At 39.5% G+C, this 23978-nt stretch overlaps 1 protein-coding gene across 1 annotated transcript in view; it reads left to right on the top strand.

The window, feature by feature from the left end:
* The window catches only part of gsk3ba (glycogen synthase kinase 3 beta-a), a 35935-nt gene extending 12174 nt beyond the window's left edge, over positions 1 to 23761 (top strand). The window contains exons 3-11 of the mRNA XM_079253934.1: positions 9913 to 9996; positions 16063 to 16173; positions 16833 to 16963; positions 17705 to 17811; positions 18068 to 18165; positions 18269 to 18364; positions 18940 to 19126; positions 19843 to 19941; positions 20806 to 23761. Of these exons, the coding sequence (XP_079110060.1) occupies positions 9913 to 9996; positions 16063 to 16173; positions 16833 to 16963; positions 17705 to 17811; positions 18068 to 18165; positions 18269 to 18364; positions 18940 to 19126; positions 19843 to 19941; positions 20806 to 20876 (984 nt within the window). The 3' untranslated portion in view covers positions 20877 to 23761. The remainder of the gene's footprint in view (positions 1 to 9912; positions 9997 to 16062; positions 16174 to 16832; positions 16964 to 17704; positions 17812 to 18067; positions 18166 to 18268; positions 18365 to 18939; positions 19127 to 19842; positions 19942 to 20805) is intronic.
* Positions 23762 to 23978: the final 217 nt, after the last annotated feature.

Genomic DNA, 23978 nt, shown 5'->3' with positions numbered 1-23978 from the left:
GAGACCAGTGAAGCTGCAAAACAAAGGAAAACCTTTTGGTGCTTGTTGCATACTTTAATGTGTGTATTTTCTCATAAGTTGTATTTCTCATATAAGTTGCTTGTGGTGTGAGAAGTTTTTTCTTCTCTGACATGGACCAGTTAATACTCCTCTGTTAGGTGTAGTTCAGTTGCACTTGTTTGTTTCCAAGTAACACCTCTGGAGTCTTCCTCCTGTGTTTGGATTAGATTTGACTGAAGGCTTGTTGAAGGATTAAGTGTGTTTTACTTGAACACACTTTAGAGGACAAAAACTGGGGTTGTACTGGTTTTATTACAAGACTAAGGGCCTGTTAACAGTGCTGCTGTTTGGTCCTCTTTAGATGGACCGTGGTCTACCTCCAGGGATAGTATACAGTGTGAACACTAGCTGCTCTCTAATGCAGACCAAAGAAACAGACTCTGCATTGCTTTAAAGCAGGGGATAGTTGAGGTAAGATTAAAGGTTGCTTATTATCATTTGTGATATATCATATGTGTAGAACTGAATTGTTCGTCACAGCTTTTAATATAATTCAACAGACCAATGGACGCTTTTAACCAAGACTAAAAACTTGGAACTACACTTCAGTTTGTTGCTAGTATATTTCATTAGCGTGCTTTGGTTTATGTATCTTAATGGCTGAGGGGATATGTAGTTTCTTTTTAAACATGTATCAAATAACAGTCTTGACAAGGCAAGTTTATTTCTATAGCATATATCATGTCCAAGACAATTCAAAATGCTTTACATAAAACATTACAGATGCAGCAGTGCGAAGAGATCATTGGAAAGTAGAAGGCAATAGAAGGCTGGGCGATTAGTCGGATTTTAATCTCAATTACAATCTGTGTTTTCAACGATATTAAAAATAAAAGGGTTCAATTATTTTTCTCTTTGCAGTTTCGTCTCCTGCCGTTTTCAGCGGCTAATCGAGCGTCACTTTCATTGCAGCTCTATGCTGTAAACCTCTCCCACAACCGCTTTGGTTTCATTCAACCACTGTTGCCAACTTGACTCACTAAACTCTCACTAAATCTGGCGACTTTTTTGTTAAAAGCGACTGGCGGCAAATCTTGCAACTTTTACTGGAGTTATTAAAGACTTTTCTGGTGTTTTGGTGACTGACTTGAAGGCACATTTTGTTCTGCAGTTACTGTAACGAACGAGCAGCGGGAGCTTCTCCCCATCCTAAAGCACTCCCAGTCGGCTCTGGCTGCAGGTCAATGTACAAAAACTGCAGTAGGTTGTGGAAGTTCACAACAACAAAGTTTATACCATAGTCAGTGAGAACTGCTGCATTATTTTCATATACATAGTTCGGCGAGTTAATCACTGTAATATCCCTCTGTCACGGGGTGTTACCATAGCAATGCGTTAATCAGCTGGTTCAAATCAGCTGTCTTTTAACAGGTAAATGAGAAAAACGTGCGGTAGCCTGACAGCGGTTCTTTGGCATAAAACGTACATCAAGGCCAACATAAAATAGTTCCAATTTAGGCAGATTAAACAACTCTGAACCATGCATTAGACGGTTATAATACGCGAAACGGAGTCGAGAAAACCACGACGCGCAGCGTTGTTTAAAAATACTGGATAATTGTGTTAAATAATCGAGATCTCAATTTCAGTAAAAATAATCGTGATTCTAATTTCTGTCATAATCGAGCAGCCCTAGCAATAGCAAATTGCAAAAATCCACAATAAAATCATTGCAGTTTTAGGTTTATTCAGCTGATATACATTCTTAGGCTATCTGAAATGGTTTCTTTAGCAGATCATTGAGGAAAATTTTTTGTTTTTTAGATGGCTGCTGTTTTAGAATAAAAGCAGAATGAACATTTTTGACAAGGTTATACATAAAGATAAAACAATTTCTTTGCACTGCAGTGATGTTTTATCTCAAGTGATTTTATGGGATAGCCACATGCACTGAGTTAGCGTAGTGCAGTGTTATCCACATAAGAATTGTGAGAATTCACAACTCTCTGCTGGTGGAAGCGTAACCTGGCAATATAATCATGATGTAACGTTGATGCAGCTAGTCAATTGAAATAAAGTCAAGTTTTAGACCAAATTAATATTTTGGGGACAATTCTGTACACAGGTATGAGTTGATGTTTATTTAGTGTGGATGGGTGAGAATAATTTTTTTGTCTTATATTTGTTCTTGCTTATCTTTGTGGATCTGAAAAGGGTTTTACTCATCCAGAACTGAGGTCGCCTTTAATATGAAGCCCCGCTAGAATATTTCAAACCTTGCGCTTATTGGAAGGAATATTCTCACCATCCTGGCATCCAGCACAGCCGATGAGGGAGATTTTTCTGCTGCTGCTTATGTGATTTGGGAACGGAAAAACAGCTGAAACCAGAGATGGAGGATGATATCTTGCTATCTTGCTGGATGATGGATTGTGAAAGATCTTGATCTTGTTTATGCACAACGATCACAACCCAGTCAAATGACAAAAGCCATAAGTGGTAAAATAACTAAGAGGTAGTCCAATGGTTTAGTACAGTATGCACCTTTTAAAAATGTTTATAGCAAGTGGTGCTTAAAAAAGAACATTTAAGTATGTTTGCAGTGTCTTCTTTTCCTATTTATTGTAAATAAAAGCAGTGTCTAAACACAGTGTCTAATGCTGTCATTCTAAATATTTGAACAAATATAGAAGAGTAATGCAATGAAGAGAGGGATGGATGTGTATTTAAAACGCCTTATGTGTTAATGAGCTAGTTTCCAACAGCCTGTCTTCAACTTCTGCACAAGTCAGTGCACAAGTCGACCCATTCATTTGAATCAGGTGTGTTGCTACAGGGAAACATCTAATCCTAGCAGGATACTGGCCCTTGAGGACTGGTGTTTTGATACCTGCACTAGGAGATATTCATAGATATTGTGTCTGGTTTGATAATCATCCTAACTGGTTTGGTTGGGTGCAGGTTGGTCAAACTGGACCCATGCAAGACTCTGCACAGACTAGCTCGGCTGCAGTATCTCAACACATCAGGCCTTTGTGCAGAAGTAGCAGCCAATTTTGTACAAAAGGCCATTGTTTACATTTGTGCTCTCCTGTTTCTCAGTCTCCTTATTTCATTCATCAGCTAGGCATAATTTTGTTGGTTCTGAGTGTGCAACTACTTCAGATTGATAAACATGCATGTGAAGCATCTGTATTTACATCCATAAACACTAAGCAGTGTGTGATGTTGTGCTATCCTATGTGCACGAGGACCATGTACTGTTTGCAGTTCAGTGTGACGAATGTCGCATTGAAATGACAGCATGAACAACCATGTAAAAAAAAAAAAAAAAAAAAAAATTGCATTTCAAGATAATATTGGATTTGAGGATAAATACCTATAGCGTGAACGTTGCCTTCTATACTGTGTAGATTAGGCAGAGGGATCAAAAAGTATCAGAACTCTTTAACTAGTTAACATGAGCCCTTTTAATGTGACATGTTAAAATGTGCTTTTAAAAAGGCCTGTCCATGTCACTGCTGCAGGCTGAGTTTGTTCCTAAGTACTACGGCATGTAGAATGTTATGTACTTAAAACATATGAAAATAAACACAAAATGAGAATGGTGCATTGCTCTTTAAAATGAGGGGTTTTCCCACTTATCACTTATTAATGAATATCTACTTTGTCTCTCTCTGGAAATGAGCTGTTGTTTCCTAGCTAGATGACCTGGAGCTCCAACTTCCCACTAAGGTTTCTGAAATTTAGTCGGGGCCTGCACTACTTTAACCCCCCCTGGTCCAGCTAAATACTTCAGCAGCTCAGTGCCTTGGCTTTAACCTTTGGGAGGTTCACCATAGTTTGTCCGCATGTACTAGTGCTTCGCTCTCTGAAACAAGATAAATGATGTCACTTAATGGTGTGGGGGGTCGACCATCTGCCACTAAATGCACAGTGCTTCTCAGGGACACATGCGCTCTTTGTGACTCTTTGTGCTGGCTCTAATGAAGTCATATCCTGCTCTTCCTCTTCGCCTGTGGTTAGTATGAGACACCAGCAGGTTGCATCTTCAAACAGCTCAGCAATCAGCTGAAGATCACATGTGTACAATTTCTTTGAAGCAGACCATCTCCTTCAGACATCGTCTTTTCAGATGTCTCCTTTTCTTTTGTCTGCTTGTGAGGAAAACCGAGGCAAATAAGCAGTAAGACTCTTCACATGACTATCAAGCAAGTGCAATCAAGTGTGCCACCCTGCTACACGTAAACACCTGCTTTCTATTTTACTAGTCTCCTATTTAAAACAAACGTTCCCTATTTTTCTCCCTCCAGTTTGTGAAGTGAGCCATAAGACGACCAAACCATGCTAGCCCAGCATATGAAAGTCTTTTATTTTCATTTGCTGACACACACGAGTCAAACAGGGTAATAGTGCTGCATTAGGGTGTAGCTGATGAACCTGCTGGACCATCTCGGTGGGCTTTCAGCCTACTTGTGGTGCATTATGGGATAGGCCTGTCTCCATTCCCATCTGAGGGATCACATATCAGCCTATTGGAAAATGGATGCTTGCATTAGAATACTCACTCAGAGTGAGAGCACGTCTGGTGGCAGCTACTCTGAAGCAACATTGATAAACAATAAGGCTGGTAATGTGCTGTGCAGTTTTTTTTTTTTGGGGGGGTTTTATAACATGATCAGTTGATTAACCAGCCTAAAACTGATCAACCTCTTACCAAGTCCTGATTGTACTTGTAAAAAGCAAACATAAAGAAATAAATGATTGATTATCACTGCTGTGCTGGGTGACATTTTCACAACAGTATAGACAGATACTGAGGGTTATTTTTAAGTAAACCCCACAAGCACTGCCCTACTACTGTAAATAGTTGAGACACAAATATGCATTACTGTGCAGCTAAAATAAACTAAGTGCGTTATTAACTTTTTTTTTTTCCTTTTTTCTTTAAATTAAAAAAAATATATATTCGTTTGACTTTCTGTTTAAGGGTGTATTCACATCAGGATATTCCACTGGACTCGGTCCGACTGGGGACTTTGCTCAGTTTAAGGGGCGTGCATCCATGTGGACCAAGATCATGTTCGCACTGCACTATGGTCAAATGAGCCAAACCATTAGAATGGTATAAAGCCATTCTCAGGAAAGGTGGTACTGCATTCACATTTAGCAAAAGAGCGGACAAGACCTGCGTTAAGACAAAAACTCAACTGCGCAATTATAGTCTTCTCAAACTGCTCACTGTAGTTTTTATAAACACACTAAACTAAAAAATAAACTTCAAGCAGTCCTTACTGTACTTAACAAAAGTAATTTTCTCCACAATACTGGAGAACAGATCAAGTAAATAGAACAAACTTGTGAAGATGATTGACATTTTATTACAAGAGTGTTTTAAAAATTAATATTTTGAAGACATCTAAGGACAAAGTTCACATAATATAACAGGGAGGAACCTGGTCCATTAACATTTACTCAGAAACAGTCCTGCTAAGCTTTTATGTTTCTGTATTTCTACTGTTACTGACAGCAGGTGAGGTTGTGTGATTTTGGTTGCATAGGACTGACTGTTGGTCCCCTTTTCTCAGTCTCTGTCTGAAACTGTAAGAGATACATGATGATCGTCAGATATGAATGAGTTGTGTAAGCCTGGCAGCATACTATATTACAACATTATTTTCATGTTTGACGTTTCTGAGCTACAGCTTGAATTGTAACAATTTAGTACATTTTTATAATAGGAACAAAAACACAGATATGCACTTTGTTAACTTGTATGTTAATGATCATGCTTTACAGTGGAAACTATGCATTCAAATTATATTTGAATGAAAACTTGCTCACCTCCATACAGCACTCCACATATAATCCGGACTGATCATTTGGTCTGGTTCAAACAGAACCTGGTCCATTTCCAGAGATGATGTGGCTCTGTTTGAAGTCATGTCAACACACAACTCAGGTGAAATATTGCTTCAAAGTCAAAACAGCAGTCTTTTCAGTATTTCCCCATACTGCCATATTTCTCTTGCTGCCATGTTAAAAGTGGGTTTCCAGTGTGAACAGTGTGTCCATCAGGTTGCTGCAATAGAGTGGCTGCCTGCCGCAGTGCCTGTTCAAAATGGTTAGAGGCGGCTGGTGCTGTCCATGAAGCAGCAGATGCAAAAGTGGCCTTTAAGTAGCAATACTTGTTGCTACTAATAGCTAAGTATATTCTTCATTTTAGTACTGATTAGTATTTGTATATCTTTTTTTGACAGCACACATTGAACTGTGAGCAACTGAGTTAATAAACATACTGACATTTGCAAGTTTTAATTGAACCACGAGTTGCGTACTGCAGTGTTTCCTAATCCTGGTTCTCAAGTACCACTGTCCTGTGTGCCTTAGACATGTTCCTCCTCCAACACACCTGATTCAGATTAATGGACCTCCTCATCAAGTTCTTTGCAAGCTTGTTAAAGAGCCATTCATTTTATTCAGGTGTGTTAAAGTAGGGGTTACCTCTAAAACATGCAGAGTAGTGGTACTTGAAGACCAGAATTTGGAAACATTGACATAATGCCCAGTTTAAGAGGCAAAATACCAGAAGGGAGTAAACTGCAAACAGGAGAAAATGGGGTGATGTTCTGAGATTCACTGTAACCAGCTGCTACTTGGATGTTCCTTTCAGCTTACCAGGTATTTCTCTGAGCATTAGTGCACACTTTTCTGATGCAACCTTAGCTTTTCACATTGCTGGGTTGGTGTTTTCGGGGGCTTTACTGACAGCAAAAATGTGTTTTATAATGCCCTCAAGTTATTTACTGCCTACATTAAGTATAATCTTTAAGCTTTACTTAAGCACAGCAGCATAACAGGGTGTATGTTTGTGTTGGTCGTATGCTTTTGGTCTATGCTCTTAATCTTTTTATACTGGATGTGGTTTTTTTCTGGCTGTATCGGCTTCATGAAGTGCTCAGGTGTAAGACATCTAGCAGCCTGCAGTTAAGCCATTTTCCCTTTGATTTTTTCCCTCTGTCCATCTGTGTTGGTGCCTGTGTCTCTGCTGGCTGTGCCACTGAGACACTAGATGTTGGGTCAGCAGGAAGGACTGCAGCATAACAGAAGCTGGGTAGGGCTTGACTGTCTGCTCCTCCTCCATATGCTTACATGTACCTCACAAATAACACAGACACAGACTATACAGACACAGACACACCCTCAAACACTCCAGTGCGAGAAGATGAGGGCGTTGCCAGCAGTGCATGATGGTTCGATGGCTGGTCTGTGACCTATGTGAAGTGATGTCACTTTGTAGTGTGTGTGTGTGTGTGTGTGTGTGTGTGTGTGTGTGTGTGTGTGTGTGTGTGTGTGTGTGTGTGTATGCGCGCGCGCGTGCGTGTGCTGGTTGTAGCTGTGTAAAGAGAGAAAAAAACATGGGGAGGACTGTTAAAACCATTTGCATCAGCCTGTAAGTGAATTAGGGTGAGGACATTATCTATACCAGCTTGCTGAGCTTTAAGGTGCTCTGCGGTGCTGCTGCTGATATATAGTAGGTCCTGCATCATGGATACATAAGAGTCTCTGCTTTATTTAAAAAAAAAAAAACAAAACAAAAAAAAAAAACCCCAAATAATTGGATTAAATCTTTACCAAAAGACAGCTGTATGCTCTCCTCCACCTATAATAAAGTCCTTCCTAAAATTTCAAGAAATTCCATTAGTCACTCATTTATACTCTAAGCTAGAATTACCAGCAGTGTCCTACTATTTTGACACTTGAATTCAGAAAATTAGCAATTTGATCTGTTGCAACGTATATCAAATTTCATTGTTATAACAGTTTAACATGCTCCCAGTCAATACCTCTAGAACACAGCTTGCAGTGTAATAAAAGGGCAGCATTTTCACTTTAATTGTAGGATGACTCTTTGCATGTTACATATGATTGCATTCCACTTAAAAGCAAATGACCCCACATGATATTAGATTATAATGTAATGTATTATTTCAGACCTGAATCTTCTTATGTAGTTCATTCTTTTAAATATGTTTAAATGTATCTCCACATCAGTTGTTTCATATGATAATAATTGCTAATTCAAACAGGGGTTGATTCTCCAGTTGTTTAAAATAGACTGCAAAACAATGTAAATAATGCCTGTTTTGTATTCATCTGTGCAAAATTGGAAAATTTTTGTTAATTGTTGATTAACACCTCTTCTTTACCACAAATGATCTTTACCTAACTGCCATGCCCACTCACAGTTCAGACAGCATCAAATGTATTTGTGCACTGAGTCAGCAGTTTCCTTTGTGAACCTTTTTTTTAATTTTTTTTTTTATCACTGACTAAATGACTAATATGCATGAAATTTTCTTTATATGGAGTTCTCTATGTAAAATCTGGTCAGTGGACAGTCAGTGAACTGCACATCCTGAAAATGTTGCAGCAGCTTTTGCTCCCAGAAACGTTCCTTGAATTTTGTCCAGGTTGACTGGTTTAATTGTTTTTAGCCACCTGCTTAAACAGTCATGTATTGTTCTATTAAATCGTTTGACAGAGTGATTAGCTCATCATTTTAGACTGTAAACTGGCTCAGACCAGACCACCACTTTTGCGTTGGTTTTTTTGAGTGAAAATACAAACAAGACTTTCCTCCTAAATGGAAAGCTATGATCTGATTATATTCAGACTGGATTTAATTCTCATGTTCTGCAGTACGAGATTTGATTTCTGGTTGTAAAGGTTTTCTTGTCCACTCACCTTCAAGACAATAAGAATGTGAGCTGATTTATTATGACCTGAGGTGATTTGACGCTATATAAATAAAGTTGAATTGAAGTGAATTGAATTGAGGTTGCTGGTGGTATTTTAATATAAATATTTTTTTTTTTGCAAAGTGGAGTATTAAAGTATTTTAAGCCAGAATATAAAAATTCTTTCACACATTAGGGTTATTCACATGAGTAAATGTATGTGTGTTACATCTACATCAAAAAGGAGATTTATATAAAATCAGCCAGATTTTTACCTTTGTTCCTGTGCTGATCTCTCGTGTCTACTCTGAGTTACTTCCTCTGTAGTCTGACCACCCTGCATTTGTTTTTCAATACTGGGGCCTGCTCTCTGTAAAGGTTACACAAGCACTTTTTCACCACAAAGCCCCATGATGAAGAACAGGAGGGAGGAAAGTAAAATGGGAGGAAATGTGCGCTACAGTGGAGATCCTTTAAAGTTAATGCTAGAATTCTTAAGAAAGATGATTTGCAATACCACGTGCTGCATCAATACACTGTTTCTTTTCTTCCAAAATTAATGGTCTTCCTTCTGATTTTGTTCTTGTGGCTCATCAAGGTAACTTTGCTCGAACCTCTTCATTTCCACATTGCTCCTCAGAACAGTTTCCACTGTCTTGCAGTCTGTTTCCCGCTTCCCCAAAGTCCACCTTACATAGGTATTGATGCCTTTCATGAGAATAGGAAATATGCCAAACAGACTGACTCTTCCATGAAGGAGTGAATGTCCCATTATCTGCTTGTTACCATTCTTTAGCTGCTACCTCATTAATTTTTCTCAAACTGGCACATTGGCTTGTGACAGCGATGTTGTATTCAATGACATTATTGTTGGTCTAGATGAGTAATGGCAAGTGTGTTTTCTGTCATAAGACACAGATGTACAGCTTTTTGTAAGCACTCTTGCGGTGATTCAGTGCAGCTGTAACTGCTGAAACAATGCTATGCCAATATGACACATTTATAACTATTGTGGGGGAAATAACCTCAAAAGGACTTTTTTCATCGCGGTGCAGGTTAATGGAAAGATTTCAGAAACTCACGTCTGTCCACAGAATAACTAAACACTACATATGTGATTATTTATTTCAATATGTAAATTAACGTTTCATGTTTTGTTTTATTTCTTCAGAACCGTGAGCTGCAGATCATGAGGAAGTTGGACCACTGCAACATAGTACGCTTACGCTACTTCTTCTACTCCAGTGGAGACAAGGTCAGTTAAATAAACATTTTTGTTTCTGTTCATCTGTTTGTTTGACAAATCCTGTGTAATGATGAAAATTACACGGGTTTTGTAACTATTTTCCTAAATAAAGTGCAAATATTCTGTTCACTTGTGAAGAGATAAAGTCACCTCTGTTTGTAAAGTTTGCTAAAAAGAAAGACCATGTGCATGTTATGTTTGTTCGGGATCTACTAGACGTATTGCAACCATGCTTGCTGTGTCCTCTGACATTTGTGGCACTTTTTTTTTTTTTTTTAAATATACCAATGGGATGTCTACTGTGACAACTCATTTCTAATGCAGCAGCAGCTTCATAGTCTGGGTGCAGCCTGCAGTTTAATACTCTTTTTTTTTTTTTTTTTTTTTTTTAAATTTATTTTTTTTATCTTGCATCTTACAATTCTGTGGAAATTTTTAATCAAAATCATCTCCAAAAATCAGATACCAGCTCCTCTTCAGCACATTACCTCCCATCTATGTTTCTCAATGTTGGAGCAAGCAGTAGGGAAAGGATGAGGTGTTTGTTCACTTCTGATTTCCACTGTCAATTTCAAATAATCACAAACATGGCAATAATGGAGGAAATCATAATTGTCATGCACATTCTCAGAGCCACATAATACTAGCTGTAGCATTATAGACGGTGGTGGATCTGTGCAGCCATTAAATACATCAGGGCTTCTCCTTCTCGTTCAACGACTTCTTCTTCTCCTCCATCTCCATATTTCTTTATCCTAATACTCTAATTTTCATATTACTATACCCACACAAATGCAAATGGAGGTTGCAACGACTAAATTTCCCAAGTTGGGATTAATAAAGCTATTCTATTCTATTCTATTCTATTCTATTCTCCGTGTTCTTCTTGAACCTTGAAACGTTTGGGTTTTTTTTTTGTCAGTAAAATAACTTGTCTTCTTCTTATCCAAAATTAATCTTTTGTTGTCTCCGGGCACTAGTCTTCTCTATCTGTTTGTATTTTTGTGTTGTTTTCTGGAGAGTTTGTACCCATCAGCTGTCTCATCTTTCATGATTTGCCTCTTTGATAAATACAACAGTACATACTGTACACTATGACAGGAAAGTCACCCCCTTTTGGCTTGCTATCTGTCACTGTCAACTGTTGGAGGTCCCCTGGAGACGACAAGACTGGACTATGTCATTCAGCTAGCTGACAAACGGGTCTGCAGAGGTCTGCGTGTCAAATATAGACACACATGGACTTGGCACACATGCTATCAGGACTATACCCATTACACTGGAGTTAGGAATGCTCCTCTGTTGCACAGCTACTGAAGCCGAGGAAAGCTCTTGAGGATTATAGGGGTGGAGATAGGTGGAAGGAGAGTGGACCATCAAACGGCAAGGCTAGAAGGGTTACGGTTAATTATAGCTTTACTCGAGCCCCCCTCTTCATGCTGTATGCTCCACTTTGTTCCCTCCTCCTTGCCTCACACCATGTGCCCACTGACCTCTGAGAATCACTGCTAATTCTTGGTATACTGACACATGGGCAGGGAGTGACTTCTGTCAGAGATGACACACCTTCCCAAAATGATCTTTTTTTAAAATGGCAATCACTGATTTTTTTTTTTTTTTTTGTTAATTTGAGGCAACAAACGTTCTCTTTACCCTTACAACTATTTAAATCTCCTCGGCTGTGTAGCCTTTCATGTTCTCACACCACCCCAGCCCCTCCTCTCCCTCTCATCGTATCATTGAGCTAATTATGGAGACTGGCACCGTGTTGTTGGCATGGGGATTTACCAGCCATGGAACCTAGAGTGAGGACAATGAGTGAGGGCTGGTGAAGTAGGTAAAAGGTAATGTCAGTGGAGAGACCGGGAGTTTCAGAGAACTTTGTATGAATTATGTCATCTTTAAAAAGATGAGATTGCCATGCAAAGTTAAGCATGTTGGTGCTGTGCTGGTCCTAAAGTGAGAGTTCATGCTGGATACAGCTGTGAGACAGGCGAGGACCGCCGTGGCTGTCATCATCTGGACAGGTAGTCTTATGCAACACGCTTGTGGCGTGCCTGAGGCACACTGTGTGCTTTTGCTTTTACCCTTTAGCCTCTTGTATAATATAATGTTTAAAAAGAAGGCCAACGTTCCAAACAGCGTGGGCAGGTAAGCAAATAGGCGATTGACTTTTACCTTTTCGAAATGTGAAGTTGCAGCGAAAATGCATCAGCTGAAAGAGTTGCCCTCTGCTGTACAGTGTAGCTGCCTCTCAGCTTTAACATGTTCTTGCTCACATAAACTATTAGCTTTCACATAGTTATTCCTTGATTGTTGAACATAGAAGAAGGATATGACACCATTGTTTGTTGTAAAGGTAATTTTACAAAACAGCATTTAATACAAAAACTAACATGCTTCTTATGCAAAAATTTATTTGTTATATACTGGAACAGCAATGTTCACATCTCATTGTTGCCTTAAAGCTAAGCCTTTTTTTGGTCAACCATTTTCCCAAAGTAGCAGATTTTTAGGTTGAATTATCAAATGTGCAGTAATAACATAAAATATTTCCACCTCATTTGCATGATGCTGATTTCTGAATACAAAGAAACGGAATCATAGCGAGTCTGAGTCATAGTAAATTGTTTGTTGCACTTTTAAGCGGCACTTCTGGGTAAAAAAAAAAAAAGATTTAATGATAGACTTAGCAACAACTAAAAAAATGCTTTAATGAATACTTACCATGACTTTCGTTTTACTATTTATTTAAATTGAGATGACTACTTTGGCGTTCTGCTTGGCAATCTAGTGTCAGAAAATTATCCTTTCTAAACAAAGATTGAGATTTTTTGGTGTGACAGGATTATAATGATCAACTATAACAATCACTTGACTGTTCCTTCAGTGTGTCCTGCTGACCTAAATCTAAGTGAAAATCTTTGGAGGAACCTGTAATGTCTTCTTGCATAAGAGACTCTCACGGGTTGCAAGCAAAGCAATGAAAGTGTACGAGTTTTAGCCAAAGCTGCCACATGTTGTCCACATTAAACTTAGTGTTTTCTTCTGTCATTATTTCTGTAACTTTTTCCCTATTGCCTGTCATCTTCTAAAATAAATTAAAAATATCTCACAGCATTTGTTTGAGTAAAGAGTTACATGTAAACATTCATGATAATGAGTCATGAAGTATTTTCAAAATTTAAACTGGTATTGTTTTCTGAATCCAGGGTAAAAGTGATTTAAACCAGACTTTAATGATCAGTACTTGAAGATGACTGGATACATTCACAATGCTTAAGGGTAGAAAGGAAATAAGCCAGAGGCGCACACAGTTTATCTTTGACTCCTAGGTGAAGGACTGGATGGCTCAGCAGCTATAATGTTGAGTCCTACACAGAGGAAATGTATTCCAAACACTTATTTGGACGTTAGTGGACAGAGTGCTGGTCAGTATTACCTTGAGGTTGTGACTCAGGCTGTGTGAGCTGATAAAGCTGCTAGCGGATCGGCCAAGAAACATTGAAAGACAGAAGTTGCAATGTCTGATGTGATGTAGATCATCTTATCTCTGCAGTAGATATTTACGGCCTTGTTTAGACACATAGTACCATGTTATTAACATAGTCATTAGTCTGTGTCAGAATATAGATTTACGCGTTGTGTGCCTCTCTGTGGCCTTGATTTAACCCATTAACACATGCTAGTGTGTAAATTTCTCTAATCATGTGGATTTACATTATGTTATGCTTTCTAATTCTCTAATGCAAAGTGTAAAGTATGAGTTCACTTACAGTAACACGAAGCACATGCTCTGATTCTGTACACACTGCACTTAATGTGCAACTTGTCTGTTAAACTGTGCAGATGCCATCAGGCCTTTTGCTCAATGTGACATGCAGATTGATGTTCATGGAAGTTTAGTCCGTTGTTCAGGTGAAGTCTTTTTTTTTTTTTTTCTTCACCAAATTGGTGGCTTTATTTTTTTTAAATTTATTTTTTTTTTTTTTAGCTGGGAGTGAACAAGGAGCCAATCACATCCCTGCCTGACCAGCCCTCTGGGAACAAGCCAAGGAAGTGGCTTTGTAGTGAGGCAGGAAGTGAGTCATCGCTGTTGCTAGGCTAAATATAGCTTTGATGGCGCTAGCAGGAGGCAGAACAAGCTTTCTTTCCCTCACAAATGTTATCAATGAGTGCTATGCCACGGAAGGAGGGTTCTCTGCACAGATGCATAACTGGAAGACAGAAAATCTCAGAAACTGAGCCAAGATGATAAAAAAAAAAAAAGGAAAAAAAAGACGAGAGTATCTACTTTCAGTTGCCCTAAAAATTATCCTTGTCAACAGCCATCAATGTATGCATCTGTCTCCAGGTTCTGTTGGCCCTTCATTTCACTTCCCACATATGTGTCTAATTGTCAGTGTGAGGAGGAGAGGGCAGGACATCCAGATGTTAGACGTGTGGCATTCAGTCTGGCCTAGTCTAACTTTTTATGGGCCCAACTTACTCACTCTGATTTGCAGACCTGCGGGGGGGCCAGTGCCTAGGCTGGATATTGTTAACGGACGAGAAGAGAGGAGGCAAAAACATACACTCTGCAAGGAGAAAAGCAAAGAATTATTTTAATTGACACTCTTTTCTTATTGACACGACCAATTTTGTCAAATGCGTGCTGGTGGGGAACAATGACAGTGGACAACGGTGTCTCAGAGACACAATCACTGCATTAGAATACAGTATTTATTGATTCGCTGCTGGTTTGACCTGGGTTTTAAATACACTGCAATTCATGGGGGTCAGTGTTGCCTCATAAGCTTAAAAAGAATAATGGAGATGGCCATGCAGCATCTATATGAAAGCAGGTTATCATCAGGTTAAAAATGGAAATGGGCCGATGTTATACACAATATTCAACACTGTAGGAAGTGATCTGACCACTATTGCACATATTTATTTTGAAGCTTTGAGATCTTAATCTTAAAGCATCATATACTCTTTGTGATTTAATTGGTTTATGTCCTTTTAGCTGGAAGATGTCTTCTGACCATTTCAAGAAAAAGACAACTAGACTTCTTTTTTGCTCTCAGAAATGTTTCTCAAACATAGAGACATTTGGTGACTTTTTTTTTTCTAGTTGTATTTGTTTAGGAGACAGTAAGCTGATGTCAACTCTTACACAAAATCCAATCTTGGTCAAGAGACCCTCTAAAATTGTGGCTTAAAAAATCTAAAAGACCTTACAGACTATATTCTGTGATGTATGAGTGTTGTTACTGTGGTGCAGACACAGAAATGAGGCAGCACTTTCTCCAATATGAACACGAATTATGAAAAATGAGAAAAGCAACGTAAGCAGAATATAAGACCATGCTAGATGTGTTTTAAAAGACTTGGATGCACAACTTCTTTAGTCATTTAGACTAGACTAACTCCACTAATTAAAGGTTCGGCCTTTCAGCAATAGCATTTTTTTTTCTGGATTCACTCCCTAGACTTGAGTTTTATATAGAGAGCTTGATTGTCCTAACTTGTTAATTATGCATTAATAATCTAACTGCCAATGCATTTATTTCATTCCAGTTTGAGATAAATGTGTATTCATGGATTGGTTTTGGCTAGCTCTGGTCAGTTTCACAGGAAGGAGGACGTCTTAGAATAATTGGGTGGAGAGCTCAGACACACACCGCATCCTTTCAGACTAAGTATGCTCCAAAGTAGAGCTCCGCCCTTCATCTCTGCTCTCATTCAACCAGGAAACGAGGAAATGATATCATTGTCTGCAGCCACCGTTGAAGCACAGGGCGTTATGACGCACGGTTGTGTGCTTCCTGCCCTCGGGGGAGATACAATAGATTCCCAGTTAGAATGTGAAAAAACATGAGCTTGAAAATGGCCTCTTTCACAAGGCGAAGAGGCATCTCAGCTTAGACAAACGACTGTAATGTGCCAGGCTGTGGTTTTATTTAATAACTGATTATAATCTTTTCCCTGATTTTGCAAACTCTTTGACCTTTTACACAATTGTCTAGATTTATACTCATATCCCCATGTCTGATCTGGGCTTTTCTCCTCCTTCTCTGCTCCCCTCTTTAGAAAGATGAAGTGTATTTGAATCTGGTTCTGGACTACGTTCCCGAGACTGTCTACAGAGTGGCCAGACACTACAGCCGAGCCAAACAGACGCTGCCTATGGTTTATGTCAAGGTAAATTACAAACTCTGTGTATATATACATGTATAACAATGACAGCTAGAAGGGATAAACTTCCAAAATTGTCACTCTTGTCTTTGTTTTTAAGAAAATTATTTGATAGATGCCGGTTTTTTTTTTTTTTGGTTTTTTTTTAAGACTTTAAATAGAATGGTCCAGCTACAGATGTGCATATCTATGGTTGAAGTATGGAGAATTTAATTATGTATTTTTTAAGACGTGGACCTAAAATAACTGAACTGAGCTACAAATTCACAGACTTTTTTCCTTATTATATTTTCAATTAGTACAAGAAAATATACAAAAAGCTGGACTGTAAATCTTGCTAATAGCCACGGTTATTGTCCTACATGCTTATTATCCACCAAAACCCATTTGTTTGTCATTTAACCTGAGTGTAAAAGTGAGACTGTGTAACTGCAGAAACAAAAGAGTTTTCATTTTCATTTCTGAATATTTCATTAATATGGTTCAAGATTTAAAAAAAAAAAAAGTGTTTGAAGCTATAGTCTCAGCACATTGAGAAAGTATCATGTGCTTGAACAGATTGAGATTGGGTGCTTGTTTCTAGACTCGGCCCATGTAGTGGAATTGAGTTTGTTGTGTAATTGAAAGCTCTCTTTGTTTGTTTGTGTGTCTTCATTGCTCTGTAGTTGTACATGTACCAGCTGTTCAGGAGCCTGGCCTACATCCACTCGTTTGGGATCTGCCATCGGGACATCAAGCCCCAGAATCTACTGCTGGATCCAGAGACGGCTGTACTTAAGCTCTGCGACTTTGGCAGGTGAGACACAGAGAAGGCATTTTGTCAGGTTGTTCAGACTGAAACAGATTGTCTAAAACGGTAGAACATTAAGTAGAAGATGGCTTTAGTTGCTTAGTTTAGCACAAAGACTAGAATGATAATGGGTAGCTTAGGCTGTTCCACAGTAAATCTGAGCCGCAGCACCTCTCCTTGACGCTCTCAATTCATTCCTGGAATCTCTGCTGGTTACCTGGTAACCAGCAGAGATTCCTCAAGGAGTCCTCAAGGCCCTCAGTTAATCCGTCAAGAGCTAACACACTAACACTGTATCTAGGTTTTGCAGTGCTTTTCATAGGAGTTAATGTATGAAGCCTTTATTCTCCAGCTTCATGTGACTTCATACAGACACATGAGAATGACTTCATCTGATTTAAAGTTAGCTTGTTTTCCAAAAAGTAAACCCCTTTCCCTCAATTTTTATGTCCATCGGCTGACTCTCCATATGGGATTAATGTTTCTGCATAACTGTAAAACATAAATGTGACGTGCTTTCAGTGTGATGTTGAATTTTGTGAGCTTTAAATGCAGCAGAAAGAGATCTTGCAAAATTTATCAGTAATTTTGGCACAGTTCCAAACCTTAATATGCAAGTTTAGCAGGAGTTTAATATTTCATCAGTTTTCACTTATGTAAATCCTGATCACACTACTTTCACTTTTCTTTTAATTTGGAGTGTAAAATGGTGATGATAACGATTATGTGCTCTGATTTTGTGTGCAGTGCGAAGCAGCTGGTCCGTGGAGAGCCTAATGTGTCCTACATCTGTTCTCGCTACTATCGAGCCCCTGAGCTCATCTTTGGTGCTACTGACTACACCTCCAGCATAGGTAGGCACGTTTTGGCTGACATAGTAATACTGTTTAATAAGTTTAACCTCAGCATATAAATGATTTTACTGTACAAATTCACAATCAGAGCCAGTGTGGCAGCGGCCTCTGCTGAGATCTGATTGGTCCCTGAAGTGTGATGATATACTTGGTGCCTTTTTAAAAAAAAAAAAAAAAAAAAATGTAATCCTTGTTTGCTCCCCTTCTGCTTGTATCTAAATTGCTTTTCTCTTTGGTGACCTTCTTTTTCCTGCAGATGTGTGGTCAGCTGGCTGTGTACTGGCAGAGCTGTTGCTAGGACAACCAATCTTCCCAGGCGACAGTGGAGTAGATCAGTTAGTTGAAATCATCAAGGTACGGGCCCACTTGGTTTACAGCTTTCATGTTGCATATTGTTGGAACTCAAGTTCACCACACAATGTGAATGAGGTTAAAGATCCCACCATCTGTGTCTCAGGTTCTCGGCACCCCAACCAGGGAGCAGATCCGTGAGATGAACCCCAACTACACCGAGTTCAAATTCCCCCAGATTAAGGCACATCCATGGACTAAGGTGAGTCAACAGGTACAGGAGCACTTTTACTTCTTTAAGTCCCGGTGCTGTTGCTGCATCTCACTGCTTTTCATTTGCTAACATACCATCCAACTGCTTCATCTCAACCCAGCAGAACTGCATGCTGATTTAACAGTTTAACTCTGTCTCCGAGCCTTTTAAAGAAAAAAAAGCTTATTCATCAAGCTAAGGGTGTCTTTCTTCCTTTCTTTTTTGATCCAGTAGTTGTAGTTTTTTTTCCCAGTGGTTTTTTCAAAGCTTCTTTGGGCTTTATTTTATGTTTGTGTAGTGGTTTTACACTCACACCATCTCAGCTGTGGCTTTCATTATTCTGTCATCCAATCAGCATGCTGCTTTAGAGCCTCTTTTTTTCAATGCACAAGCATTTAGTTCACTGCTGTTCATTTATAATCTTTCATTTCATCCTTATTAAAATAGGCCATAAGATTTAGACATCAATCTGCAGCACCTGTTTGTTTTGCATGCTTGTTTGTGTGAATATTTTTCTACTGTTCTACTGCACTGTTGAAGAGGTTTTGTCTGATCCCTGTTGACTTTTTCTAATTGACGTTCAGGTCTTCCGGCCTCGTACGCCTCCAGAGGCAATCGCCTTGTGCTCCCGCCTGCTGGAGTACACGCCCACGGCTCGCCTCACCCCTCTAGAGGCCTGCGCACACTCCTTCTTTGACGAGCTGCGTGACCCCAACGTTAAACTGCCCAACGGGAGAGAAAAGCCCTCTCTCTTTAACTTCACCACCCAGGGTACAAACAGAAGCTTATTAACACACACTTTTAGAGGAAAATGCATATTTTTGTGCAAAAATTCCTGAATTTTAGCACAAGATTTGATATTTAAGGTGATTTATTCTTATTTTGATTGTGTGGCAAGTTATTTCCAGTTAGAATATTTACCGCAAGGCGCAGTGTACCAACTGGAGTGTTGCATCACTTCCAGCACAACTGGCAGCAACTTTAGCATTTCTCAGTCCCCCAAAGGTAGTCTGTGATGACTTCATGAAGTGTAGCTACACACTGTTTCTATTTGTAACAGTTATCACGCTAACATGACCTCACTTCTCCCTGATGCCTCGTTGGCTCACACACATTTCCCCTGCCGTCTACCTGCTATCATCTTCCCCCCCAAAAAAAAAAATAGAAACTTTTTAAACTTTACTGAGACTCTTGGAATCTTGATGCAAACGAGGTAGTAGTGTGTGGTGTGCAAGCCTTCTTTTAATTTTTTTATTTTGACCCCACACCTGCTGCTTTGTGGTCGGAAATGTTCTTCGTAGCCAACAAAACAATCTGTCAGTCATCTTTTCTTTTTTATACGTATCTTCTTATAGTCTTAAAGATTTTGGCATTTACTGCCACTGAATCTTCGTTAGGAGCTTACTTTTACTTTCCCTCTCGGCGAGGTCTGCAGGTAGCTTTGCAACGGCATAACCTGGTAACTTATTGTATTGATTCCCTTTCAGAGCTATCTAGTAATCCCTCTTTGGCCTCCATACTCATCCCTGCCCACGCCCGCAGTCAGGCTGCCGCCTCTACCCCAACCAACGCGTCTGCCACCACAGGTCAGAGGCACATTTCCTTCAGCAGAGTCTTTGTTTTAAGTGGCTCGAGCTTCTGTATTTAGCACTTTGAAGTTCTGACTGTGGCTTTTTTTTTTTTTTGCTAATAATTTGAAAAATAATGTGAAAAACGTTTTGATCCCTTAAGTAAATTCAGTACATTTGGAATGAGGTTAAAAGCTGACAGACATTGCACGTTCTTCTTGGACCGGAAAGCCGATTTAAAACAAATGAAGGGTTTCTGTGTTTGCTTGTATGACACCATCTTCACTGGTTCTTTAGGTTCCTCTGTAACATTTTCAGTACTCCCAAAGATGTGTAACCGTAGGGACCGATCCCATTGGCTGCTTTATTTTTTAAAAACAATGCCAGTCAGTAAAGAGGATGAGCAGGAGAGAAAACATGGATTAACTCTCATTCTAAATATAAACTTTACAGGAGAATCATCAGTATTCAAAATAAATACATCACCATGGTTGTGGTGTTTTGGCACTGTTAACTCAAAGTGTAGTAAAAGTATTGTTTAACATCTTTGGAAAGGAAACCACCACATTAGCATTATTTAATATTATACATCGCACATTAATGCTTGATTTATGAGCAGCTGAAAACTTGTAGCTATTTAAAACAAACCTTGTGTGTCTTGACTCAGTTTCTTGAGTTTCTGAGGTACATTGAATAAAGCATTATAGCTGTCACCTCCATTTGGTTCTTCAGGCTTCTTTCCCCACTAGCTAGCTGTAATGAAGAGCATCTCTTCTTTGTTTCCTTGCCTGTATTTGTACGGTCAGGTCCCTGTAAGTCTGTATTGCTTTATTCCCTTCCTCTATTAGCAGACTAACTTCAACTCCATCCTTCTGCTCACAGATGGCAGCAGCACAGAGCGAGGTCCCAGCACCACCACCGCCTCGGCCTCGGCCTCCAATTCCACCTCCTGAAGCCACAGGCCACACGCCCCGCCCCGGTCTCAGCCCCAGCCCACAGCCTCTCCATTGCACAGGCCAGGGGGTGAGCTCCGCTCAGCTCTGCTCCTGCCCTGCTCTCCTTCCTGACGGCGGCGCAGCGACGCTGAGGCAGCCCGGGGTCAACAGCTAAACAACAGCCCCATGCCATGACCGTTAACCCAGCATCCCTAACCCCTGTCTTTTCCCTCCACCCGGCCTCCTCATAGAGCTGTTTGAACTCTTCTCCATCCTCCGTTAGTGACATCTCTCTGTGCCCTTTTTAACAGGGAAGCAAAGCGCGGGGCCTGAGGTGTTCTATTGACAAAAGTACACTGTACATGTATACACAAAGCTAGCCTGCTAATGTTTGTAAGAGGACAATCTGTAGAAAAGTCCTTTGCTGTTCCCTTTGGCCCTTTCCACTTACCTTCCCTCATGTTGTTCCATGTCTCTGCATCCCCCGCCTCCTCCTCCTCTGGTTCCTTCTGTAGTGCATGACCCGATTACAGCAGGATCAACCAGAGGCAGGGGGGTGATCACGCCCGTTGCCCTCCCAGCGCCACCTTCGCAAACAAGGCATGAGGCTCACGCACACCTATACACACACTCAGACACACGCACATCCTCACACATTTGGATGCATGATGATCCTGATGTATGCAGAAAGATGCAGTCCGCTCGAAGGGGGGGTGGGTGAGTAATGTTTGGACAGTTTATTTTGTTTGCCTGGGGTGTTTTTTAAATGGTTAGCAAGCTGTTTTACTCGAATTGCTTTTTATTTTATTTGATTTGTACTCCTGGGCAGATGTTTTTGGATGTGCGATGGATGTGACATGTATCTGTTCCTGTGTGCTTGTATAATGTATACATACAGAACAAACCAACATGCATACATACAGTTTATATATTACTTTTCCTTATGTATAAAAAGTATATATAGATATATGTATATTAACTACAATGGTTCAGAAGTCATTTATGGTGAGCTCATATCTGGCAGAGCAGCAGCAATATTTGCTGCTGCGTAAAGACAATAGAGTAAGATAAGGTGGTGGGTTTTTTTTTTTTTTTTTTTTTTTTTTTCCTTCTTGCTGGAGTGTGGTTAAATTCCAGCAGCCCTTTCTTCTCTTGTGTTGCGTGTTATTAAGGCTGCAGATGGATTTAGGGCCCCGCTCTATTCCTCTGTCATCGACTCTGTAACGGCGCGTCTGTGACAATGCAGAGTCCGGGTGAACACATCCCTCTTCCGCATCCTCCTTTCTCTTCCAGATGATCATGCTTTTCTCTTCTGGGCTCTTTCAGGGGTCCCGTCGGTGGTCTTTGGTGTACCACTCGCCCGTCATGTGACTAAAGTGTTAGCCTAGCATTCTCTCCCATCCTCTCCTTCACATGCAGCAGAGCACATAGAACCGCTTGGTACAGTCTGTCAAGATGGTCTTTATTTACAGAGAATAGTCACTACGTAAAAAAAGAAAACAAAAAAAAAAGAAGAAAAAAAGAATTTGTATATACAGTATAAATGCTCCTCACCAAATTCTGACTTGTATGACTTGTATGTTGTTTTTTATGTTGTTGATTATTTTTCCATGTTGTGTTCAAGGTATGTATATACGCAGACCCATGTACTGTTTATGAGCAAAAACAAAGATGACAGGTGGGTGGGTTAGGGGGTGAAAAAAACAAAAAACAGAATCAGGGCAAAACTGATATTGTTTATGGATATTGTAGATGATGATGATGATGAGCTTTATCCAGCCATATGTTCAATCTTACCTGTACAGTACAGTAGATGACAGCTGTATTATTGTAACAAGAACTAGTCATGTATAGTGTAACTATAGTTTGGAGTGCCTTTGCTTTCATACACCTTCGCCTTGTCTCCACCCTCATCATCTCCTCACCTGATATTGTGACTCTCCCTTTGGTGCTGTTGAATGTCCTACTACCCTGCTACACACACACACACACACACACGTACGTGTCTTTCATCTTTACCCTTTCCATTGCACAGGTCATGTAATATATATACATATATATATATATATATAAAACTTGTTAATTGTAAGGATTATTTTCCTTAACTGAGGATTGCTAGACAGGTGTTTATTTTAATAGATGTTTTATCTTGGACACATGTATTGTGGGGTGTTGTGGATGGCAGCAGGGGTTTAAAAAAACAGTACTGTGTATATATACTATACTGAATATATACTGTACTGTTTGTATATATACACAATACAATAGAGTCTCTGTATCACTCACAGTGTTGGTTCTGTTACCAAAGCCAAACTATGATGTACTTGTGTTGAGCCATCCTCAGAGGCAATAACTCTCCTTATCTCTTCTCTCTCTCTGGATATTTTGTCTTTTGGGTTTTTATTTTTGTCCTCCTGGGCAGCATGTTCGGGTGGGTGAATTCAGTAGCACCCAAGGGGGTCGAGTCATGTAGCCTTTCTCCTGTCTCCTGCTTGCTGTAATTTCGCATTCATTGCTTTCCTCCACCAGGAGATTTGACCACTTCACCCTTCCCTTAACTCCCAGTTCAATAAAAATGCCAGACTGGTTACCAAAAAATCTGTATATGCACTAGTATCACATAGCATACTAGCATATATACTAGTAAAACACGCCAACTGGGTTTAACTGGGGTTAAACAAAAGAATTTAAGAAAATACTACAAAAACATCCTGTATAACAGTACTACTACTTGAATGCCTCTGTTTGTGACTGAAATTTTTATTTCATTTGTTTTATTTTTGTTCTTTTTGTTTCTTTTGTTCTGTGAAGGTATGCTACATGTGCGCCTCTGTAAATATTCCCTCTGCGTGCTCCGAGGAATAGTTCCCTGGTACTGTAATTTGCATTAAATAAAGAGTAGGATAGCCTGGAAATGATCAAGAAAATAGTCTGTCTGCTCTCTTTTTTTTTTTTTTATTACAATCAGCTGTTGATTTTTTTTTTTCTGTAAAACCAATGAAAACAGTTTTGTAGGCAAAAAAATAATAGTAATGTTCAATGTTTGTTCAAACTTAAAGACCCAAGTGCATCCGGGTATTTTAGGCTTCTTATAAAGTCAATTTCCATAGGCATGCAGCA

This window comes from Telmatherina bonti (genome assembly GCF_933228915.1).
Source record: "Telmatherina bonti genome assembly, chromosome: 15".
NCBI classification, from domain to species: domain Eukaryota; kingdom Metazoa; phylum Chordata; class Actinopteri; order Atheriniformes; family Telmatherinidae; genus Telmatherina; species Telmatherina bonti.
The sequence above is the reverse complement of the archived record's forward strand: the minus strand, read 5'-3'. Positions and strand labels throughout refer to the sequence as shown.